This window comes from Phalangium opilio, unplaced genomic scaffold (assembly GCF_054372755.1).
Source record: "Phalangium opilio isolate 3A_F unplaced genomic scaffold, DU_Popi_V2 ptg000217l_1, whole genome shotgun sequence".
NCBI lineage: Eukaryota > Metazoa > Arthropoda > Arachnida > Opiliones > Phalangiidae > Phalangium > Phalangium opilio.
Window position 1 is genome coordinate 1,843,986 of NW_028324218.1, and position 9,623 is coordinate 1,853,608.

The following is a 9,623-nucleotide window of genomic DNA, read 5'->3' on the forward strand; positions in this document are numbered from 1 at the left end:
CTCCATTCCTACTTCTAAAATTAAATCTATCCCTGGGTTATAATACCTGAACTTTACCTTTAAGCTTAGAGTTGGGTAGGGCGTTATTATGGCATACTTTTCGTATATATATTTTTCTGACTTGTGTCAATGACACGTATTTCAAATATTAGGCGAAACTGGGTCTAACAGAATTTTGGGGTCAACAACGCTAAAACCATAACACGCGACTGTGATTGCGAAAAATCATAAACTACGAGGTAAATATTTTGCCTATTTGCTTTTTTAATTATAATATAAGTCAAAGCTTAATTTTAATTTAAATTAAAATAACTTTGAATAATTAAAATAAATAAATAAATAAATAAATACACTCTTCCTATGTTCATAACTTTAACTTGTGTTAGGGGGTGGTCAGTACATGTTTTTTATGGGGTCAAACAAAATCGGTGTGGTCATAGAAGTATAGTTGTTAAATACATTTTCGGACTCAATATTGAATGATTTCCCATAGAACTTACCAAGGGTTCATACAACTTTTGGAAAACAAATTTCCCTGAGATTTCCAGGTTTTTCCCCATATAGTTATCTGAATTTTCCAGGTTTTTCCCGTATATGGATTATCCTATGGAGCAAATATTAACGAAGGAGGGGGGGGGGGCAAATATGACTATTACATAATCAAAGGACATCCCCGTATCTCTAATATAACCAGAGTTATGAGCCTCCAAAGTTTAGTGTAATGTTAATCCTATGGGGGGTATGTTTATGAACATTTTGCTTAATTACTCGGTCCCTGTTTGACGCAAATTTCCCTGAATTTTACTCAAAATTCTAAATTTCCCAGAATTTTCCCTGAGGTTTTTGTCAACTATTTATTTCCCTGATTTTTCCAGGTTTTCCCTGTTTTCCAGGTTTGTATGAACCCTGACACTGTCCACTGGAGTGCGCAAAAATTGTGACATCGCGTCTTCATAGTCAACTTCGGAAAAATTTACTGGTCAACCGTCCAGTGACCCCCTTAGTTTTTATAAAAATTATGCATGGGACATTTTAAAATCTTATCGGACATGTCCAGTGTCCTGTGCTTATTTCCGGTCCTGTCATGCAATCATGTACTTCTGCAGACCAAAACTACCTTCCCTTAATGGAAAACACCCTGTACATCCACGTATTTCATTAAATTACCACTAATTTAACTAACCCTCCGTCTAGGGGGGGGGAGAGGTATTATTTTTATTACCGGCCAGCTTGAACCAACAAGACATAGAAGGGATACTTGATAATTTGGTGCTAATCTCAAAAGCGTGTGTGTCGGTTAGAATAACAATTATTTTTAGGGTCTATCTTTCCCTTTCTATGCTTCCAATAAAAATGGTGTTGATTTCATTTAACGCACGTTGTGTCAACAGTAATTAGTTTTATACTTTAAGGGACCACCATAATGTCGCGGCGTGGGTCGAATACCCTTAGAAAAAAAAACCATCATCATAAACGCCAATTTATATAGACCATTTTAATTAAACTTTACAGGTATTTAATGTAAGATTGCCTTTGAATATATTATAGGCCTACTTGAAATATTGAACATGTTCAGATAAGGGTGGTCTATTTAATGGGTGCACCTCAGGCTCAGGGTGGAGTATGTTTTGCTTAATACGCCTTTTCCAAGTTATGGTCCTGTATAGTACGTTTTTGCATAAGTTTATAAGTGATATGTTCGCTCCATAAGTATGATATGCATATCAATAATATTGGTAATGCTACTGAGAGACTTACAGCAGCTCGAGATAACTAGTTCGACTCAGGGAAAACGAGGGGGAGCGAGTCAATTGAAGTCCTAAGTACACTCGGTGGTGGTTAATTAATTTTGCAGCTAGGACCTATTCCATGTAGGCACTCCTATTTAGTCCGCATTACTAAGCCCCCTTTGACAGCAGCTCCTCACTCACTCACCAGGCCTCCCTCGCCGTTTTACCTCCTCGAATCTATGACCTACCTCACTCACTCACTCACTTCAAAATTACAAGCCTTTCAGTTTGTCATAACCAGAGATTAATTAAACAAATTTATGGAAGGAACATATCTTATGAACTTATGATAATTTTGTCATAACCGCGGTGTTTTCAAGTGGTATTTATTTTTTATCTCCCTATATAGAGTTGATTTCTTAGGCTAGATTTACACATTTCTTCAGTTCAGTCTAGCTAGTCTGAATTGTTGACCAATAAAATAGTATGTACCAATTTATGAAAGGGTAGGTATTATTAATTGTATTCAAGGCACGGTTGGATCTCATGTCGTTATAGCTTCAAAACCTCATAATGAAAGAGAGAACTATTTAGGGATTAGCATGGATTAACCTTTGGGTTGGGGTTGTGCAGGTGCCCTCAGTTGGGAGATAATTAAAGGTAAATAAACGTGTGAGTATGTATTGCTCATACATATTTAACTAGGCCTAGTAGATATATAGTTAACGGAATAACGGGGTGAGAAGTTTAGAGGAGAAGTTTGAATCCCCATTGTAAATCCACTTCCTTAAATTTGAAGTAAGCACTAAAGTTCATGGCATCTACACTATAGGTTGCGTCTGGTACTGCCATACCCAGCCAACACGTTTGAGATGAACTCTAATTCACAATCTGTTAATTGCACATTCGTCTAGAGACGAGTTGTATCACCAATACAGTCTGAAAACTAATTAACATCCACACAAACACCAATAAAACAATTCAAACACTTCCCAAAACAATCACTATAAATTCACTTTAAAAAAATCAAACTTTGAATTAAATTGATATAGGCCTACAAACCATAACACGTCCCCGTCCGAAACCAAAATAAACAAACCACTCAGACAAATGACTTAAATCCTCAAGGGGGACCAAAACTCAGAACTCAAACAAACAAAAACGGTTAAAATTAAATTGTCGTAAAACAAAACCATATAAAAATAAAACGCCTAATCTAGAACCCACCTGTTGAAAGCAATTATTTAAATTGAACCCAAAAATTAATTCCATTTCATTATCTATACGTGACCATCCATATTTACTTTTTAAAACAGGGGTATATGAGACATTAGAGACATGTGATAGGTCGTAAAACATGACAAATCATTTAAACTCAATTGGACTCTAAAATTACTTTCTGTTTAACAGTTTTTTTTGTTGTTGTTATCAAATCGTCCCTGCCTTTTACAATATTAAACCAGACTCATCGAACACTTTCCCTGCCCAACAACAAAACAATTTGAAGTTAGATCACGTGTTCTGTATGTCAATTAACGGTAGAAATCCCATAAACGAAGTGGGCGTTCCTCCAACCATCAAACACACAATATCTGAAGTGTTTTTTTTTCTAGATCCGATTATAGATTTAAAGTAGAGCTGCACTACTGACAACAAGAACTTGTCGTAACTTCAAATGTCTAAGGGAAATTCAATATTCATAATGCATATCAACAAATATGTCGTTTAAAATAATGGGCTAAAACTTTTTACTTAAGATAATAAAGAAATCGAGGTACTTAAGTTGATTTTCCCTTTTTTCAAAATAAAAGATTGTCGTAAGGTAAAATTAAGAGATCTAACAGACCCATAATACAATAAGATAAAGCGAATTACCGCGGGTAATCATTACCGGAAACAGACTTAAATCAAACCCTAGGCCCTCCAATAGAGAATACAATCAAGAAGCGATATCTAGTTTACTAGGGAGAAGGTATTAATTCACGCCACATTTACAGCTCTTTATCTCCAGTCCAAACGTTACGTAGATACGGAGTTAATCCCCGCCGCCTCCTCTAAATTACAACCAACCAGCATCTCATTGGTTCTTGAAAACTCGTGCACGTCAGCGCGACGCGAATGAGAAAAAATTACAGTCATATTTTCCGACTGAGGAGAGGAGGCGAAATAGCCCGGGGCCTCCTTTTACGCCCCCCTTGTATTTTGAAAGGGGGACTGCAGGACTATAGCGGGCGAACACATAGGCATCTTATACTTTCTCCCTAATAAACTAGACATCGCTTCTTGATACAATATATTAAAATAACTTACATTATATTAAAAATCAAGTTTTCTAAACCTTAATATTAATAAACCTGAATAAACTATAATTATATTATGTCTATATTTGGTATAAAATTAAATGTATAGAACAATACAATCCTCTGTCCTCAAATGACAAGTGATAAGAAAGATATTGGAGAATATCAAAACTGTCCGGTACCATCTGTTGGTTCGGTCTTACCACCATTACGTCATGGTATTAATCCCCAATTATATTAAAACCTCTTTTTTTTATCAGTATCGAGGGAGGGAAGTATGATAAATTTCTTTTTAAATAGAACCTTACCGCGACACGTGCGTTAGGGTCCATTATGAAATCACGGTTTTAATTTAAACAAAAGATACTGAAAACAACTGATCAGTCCCCGCCATTAACTTGTAGCTACGATTTCCAGTTTTCCACGCTTCGTTAAGTATATTTAGAGGCACAATAGTCATCATTTGCAGGTGTGGATTTTATCATCACCTCATATTTAATCAATAACAATTACATGTTTTTAATGCTCCTTGCTTTTCATATATTTTTAAAATTGGCGCGTGAAGAGAGATATTTGGTCGATAGAAGTGCAATAAATATATAAATAGGTAGGTAAATATATAAATAGGTAGGTAAACAAATAAATAAGTAGGTAGGTAAACAAAAATAAATGGGTAAATAAAAATAAGTAAATGAATAAAACAAATAAAAACCATTAAATAAATAAGTAGGTAAACCAAAATAAGTAGAAATAAATAAATAAATGAATAACAAATAATAAAAACAAGTAAATAAATAGGTATACCAAAATAAATAGAAATAAAAGAATTAAAAATAAATAAAAACAATTAAATAAATAAGAAGGTAAACCGAAATAAATGAATAAAAAATAAATAAAAACAAGTATATAAGTAAATAAATAAAATAGATATACGCGTAGTAATAGTGACAATAATAACTAAAAAAACCTATGCCATGAAAACCCTGTATCCCCCCCCCCCTCTTATAAACGATAAGAAAGTAGTTTATAAGATTACAAAAAACAAAATATCATCAAAAAGGCCTAAAAATGCTGGAGACGTCCATTTGCAACTCGCTAAATGGTTTTTTGGGAGTGTCTATTATTGAAGGTATTAATATATTTAAAAGGTATGTACACCCTTGGAAAGACCACCTGACCACCTTCATTTAACTAATCCGTAGTAAAAACGAACCCTTTTGAAGAATGCCAAATAAATTTTAAGTTAATAGTCTATTTATCGACATTGCCTCGTTCCCTCCAAAAAAACCGCCATAAACCGAAAAATATATGCGACCCCAGTTAGGTAATAAAGAAAAGGGCTAGTAAGATATAACCCTACGAGTTAACGATTAGAAGTTTTGTCAGAATTAAAGGAGTCAATACGAACACTTGACCACCGTCCATGGGGAAGGAAGTATATAGCAAAAGGAAATTAAATACCCGGGGTGGGGGTTGAAAAAAGCCGATGTATATTTCCCAGTCTTTTTCATAATTCGCTAATTGACAGTAAATTTGTCACCGGAACTTCCGTTTTTTAGGAAGTGGGGGATTTAAACTGAACCGTAACCGGAAGTAAAGGTGGCGACTGATTTAAATATAATGAATAATGTATGCGTTACGCATTAAAACCAAATCGGGAGGAGTTGGGTAGAAGGTCACGTGGTCAAAATCTATCTTTTTATTCTTTTTGTTAATATCCAGCATTTTCTCGTTTTCCAAGAATGACCCATGTTGATATGTTATGAACGCTGATTACGCGATATTGTAGCCATATTAAATACATAAATAAATACAAAATAGACCGTTTCCAAAAGTCGGGGGTGTAGAAGAGTCTGTTGTGTTAACCATCTTGTTTGTCTTGAGAAGGAATTAAGATTGATTGGCCGGTAAGTGGCCAACAAAGATGTGTAAATTACGATTTAAAAACACCAAGGACTACTTAGATGGGCAGCTTTGAAGGCTTCCTATCTAATTAAAGACCACATACGGTCCCTATCAATGTTACCGTACTTGTTAACCCTTAAATATATCAAGCAGAAAACCTATTCACCATTATTCATTCAAGCTTAACATTAGAAAAAGGGCCAAAAATTGACCCTAACATAACCCGGCCTCCTATTCAATTTTAACCCACCCAAACTTTTCAAACAATGTTCATTTCTTTCCTTCTAGATCTATTTCCTAACAGCGCAATCATAACACACAAGTGTATATATAAACTTATAAATTATTATAGATAATATAATGTTTACAATAATCACACAATTTCCTTTCCCTTCTTGAAGCCTATATACTATAAAAATGAAAGAAAAAAAAAGCCCCCTATGAGAGAAATTGTTTCAAATAGAACGTGTAAGTATCAATCAAACCTGATACTAAAGAGAAAACTAATCTCAAGTTTCATTAAAGATAGGCGGATTCAAAGTAAGGTAATACTACACACTTAAGTTGATTGCAAACAATCGTACTGGGTAATCATTTCGCGAAGGGTAATCATCATAGATATAGTAAAACTATAAAGGGTCTAGATCCACTTCGCTGGCTTAGGCTTAACGAAAAAAACGTGGAAGGGGCAACGAGCAGACAGCCGCTATTTTCTGGGGGTAGCCGTATAAAACGCCATCTATCGGGAACTTTCGAAACTAAATTAAGGGTTGAGCTTAGAGTAGTGGCACTCTATGTTAACCCCCTATAGGGCATAATAAGTCAAACCCTCGGAGATGCCATTACTCCATTTTATACGAGCTAAGAGCAGAAAAACGTATTTTACAAATTTTACACCTGTAAAATCGTTTAAAAAACACTTGGAACTTGTATTTCTACTTACTTTCGAGGAAATACCACCGTTTTCTGACGGTAAGAGTCTTTTTTATACATTTATTAGTAATAAAAACATTTAAGGCGAGCTAAGCCTTGGTCATGGCCATAATGTAGATTTGATTTGCACATAGAGAAAAGAGGCTGTACTTTTGTGACTTGGAAAATTTATTTTTTAGGTTTTTCGAACATTTCTATGGCAAAATGAGGTAGGCCTAGGAGACTAATGAAATATTTAGAGGATAATTTTGGAAGCAAGGTATCATTGATGAATTGGTTGTCTTTCACTATCATCAAGATTTCGATGTTATCGGGTGGCACAAATACTGCCCAAAAGCATACGGGTACGTTACACACGAAAAGCTGACCCTGAATCTGATGATAGACGTTCCAGTTCATCCGTTTCTTCGTCAATGTAAAGGTAAAAGTTACCCGAAGCTGCTTTTCCTCTGATAGTTTCTTTATTCTTGAAAATAGTGTAAGGGCATTTGATCTCCACTAAGTACAGCTGGTCCTCAACCAGTATAAGGCAATCGGGGCTTGCCCCAAGGAAGAAAAATTGTGGATTAACAATCAAACCCACAGAGGTGTGACACTGGGTATTGATGTGTTGCCTGAATATTTGAAAAGCAGCGGGTTCATGCTTCAATCCATGATCAAAGGACAACGCTCCCATTTCTTCTAATGCTTCAGATTGTTGCTCGAGAGTCAAATTACGGAGAGTCAGTTTAGGGATAATTTCATCGGTTACATTAATTTGATCTCCAAATTAGGATGGAATCGCGAACCGTACGGTTTGAGCGCTCTACGTAGTCCCTTTCCAGTGGTGGGAAAGAAATCTGATTTTGTAAAATGTTTTGAACAAATCCGTAAACTGGAGATATCAGTGGACAGAGGTCCTACAGCTAATGTTATAGAATTAATCCACTTCTTTCTAGTGGCAGTCTCTTTCGGAAAGTTGTGGTAAGAAAGAAAACGTTCTTTACACCTACAGTTTGAACGCAGCAAACATGAGTTGAAGCCATGATTGTTACATAAATAAGTAAATAAAAACGTTTATGTTATATTTTGTTTTATGCCTTTAAATAGAGAGACACACACTTATCAAAGTTTGTTATGGTGGGCACCATTATCGACTCTTATTTTAAGAATATGTAACAGTTTAATGTCCGGATATTTAAATATCAGTACCTTAAAACGTTGCTAACGTTTTTTTAACATGATAAAATAACGTTTTTCAACGCTGAAAACAACGCTAATCACTAATCTGCCGTGTTTTACAAGACCAAGGCTTAGCTCGCCTTAAATGTTTTTATTACTAATAAATGTATAAAAAAGACTCTTACCGTCAGAAAACGGTGGTATTTCCTCGAAAGTAAGTAGAAATACAAGTTCCAGGTGTTTTTTAAACGATTTTACAGGTGTAAAATTTATAAAATACGTTTTTCTGCTCTTAGCTCGTATAAAATGGAGTAATGGCATCTCCGAGGGTTTGACTTATTATGCCCTATAGGGGGTTAACATAGAGTGCCACTACTCTAAGCTCATCCCTTAATTTAGTTTCGAAAGTTCCCGATAGATGGCGTTTTATACGGCTACCCCCAGAAAATAGCGGCTGTCTGCTCGTTGCCCCTTCCACGTCGACCTCCCATTGAATTGTGTATCTACCCTTTTAACATATCTATGGTAATCATTTGAATAATTGAGTACTTTTCTATATATCTATCAAAACTAACTAAAGTGGGAGGGGAAACGTAGTTTTATATCTTCGCTTTGGAATATTTTTGATTATCTTTATTAATCAAAGGATCATATGGTTTCGAAATGGTCTCTTCTCTATAAGGTTTAGGCTTAGGTATAAGGCCAAGGCTTATCAAATATTAAAAAATGTCAAAATGTAAGGACGTATATGCCACTACTTCTAACTGGAATTCATACAGCTACTAAGAATCATTCATTGCGTAGCCACCATTTTCATTCAAGGTATCTAGGGTGGATTTTATCACGTGGGAGACTGCTACTAAGAATAGTTCATCGCGTAGCCACCATTTTTCTCGCTGCGCATGTTGCACCTTACGCGCATGCCTAGGAACTCGCGTTGCTACCCAAACAACCAATAAAAATATCACAGTTAGAAAGACTCCATCAGAATTATGAGGCACGAGACGCGATAATAAATTCTCAAGCCCGTCCCAGCCCACAAAACCCGAATTCATCGAAATAAACATGGGGCCACAATTATTCCTAGTAGCTGTATGTATTCCAGGCTACTTCTAATAATAATTTGCATTATTGTCTTATATAGCATAAGATAAAAGGCAGGCAATGTTTTTTCTCTCTCTTAAATTGTGTTTTTAGTTATAAATAAATAAATTTAATGATAGTTGTATACTGTACATGGGGTTATAGGCCTAGCCTAAGGTCAGATTGTAAACTATGACTTTGTGACGTAGTATACTTTGGTAATTTAAATGTTAGGGGGGTTGGGAGAGAGAGAAAGGCGTTCAGGGTGTAGTAACCGCCCCAACTGTCATCTGGTACCAAAAAAAGTGAACTATATACCAAATAAAATTTTGAGGAGTACTCGAAATGGTCAATTTTATGACGTCAGAACTCTGGTAATAAAAATACTAAGGTGAAACCCTTTCAAGGTGTGTTAGCCCTAACTGTCCTCAACATAACGGTACCTAAAACTCGAGTCTACGCCAAGTAGGGTTCGATATATTAGCCGTTTTTCAAAAACACTTCATTTTTA

At 35.4% G+C, this 9,623-nt stretch overlaps 1 protein-coding gene across 2 annotated transcripts; it reads right to left on the bottom strand.

Annotated features, from left to right (window-relative positions):
* Positions 1-7,018: 7,018 nt before the first annotated feature.
* LOC149615528 (uncharacterized) lies at positions 7,019-8,351 on the bottom strand. 2 transcript variants are annotated; one of them, XM_089856279.1, is made up of 2 exons: positions 8,215-8,351; positions 7,019-7,856 (listed from the first exon to the last, which is right to left on the bottom strand). In XM_089856279.1, the coding sequence occupies exon 2, from the start codon at positions 7,542-7,544 to the stop codon at positions 7,218-7,220; it is 327 nt and encodes a 108-aa protein (XP_089712405.1). In that variant the 5' UTR covers positions 7,545-7,856; positions 8,215-8,351; the 3' UTR covers positions 7,019-7,217. The 2 variants fall into 2 exon arrangements, with proteins under 2 accessions (XP_089712405.1, XP_089712404.1); XM_089856278.1 differs by lacking the exon at positions 8,215-8,351 and adding an exon at positions 7,970-8,183.
* Positions 8,352-9,623: the final 1,272 nt, after the last annotated feature.

Excerpts from the sequence above, each read along its gene's own strand:
- LOC149615528 (XM_089856279.1), bottom strand. The coding sequence starts at position 7,544 with ATGGGAGCGTTGTCCTTTGATCATGGATTGAAGCATGAACCCGCTGCT.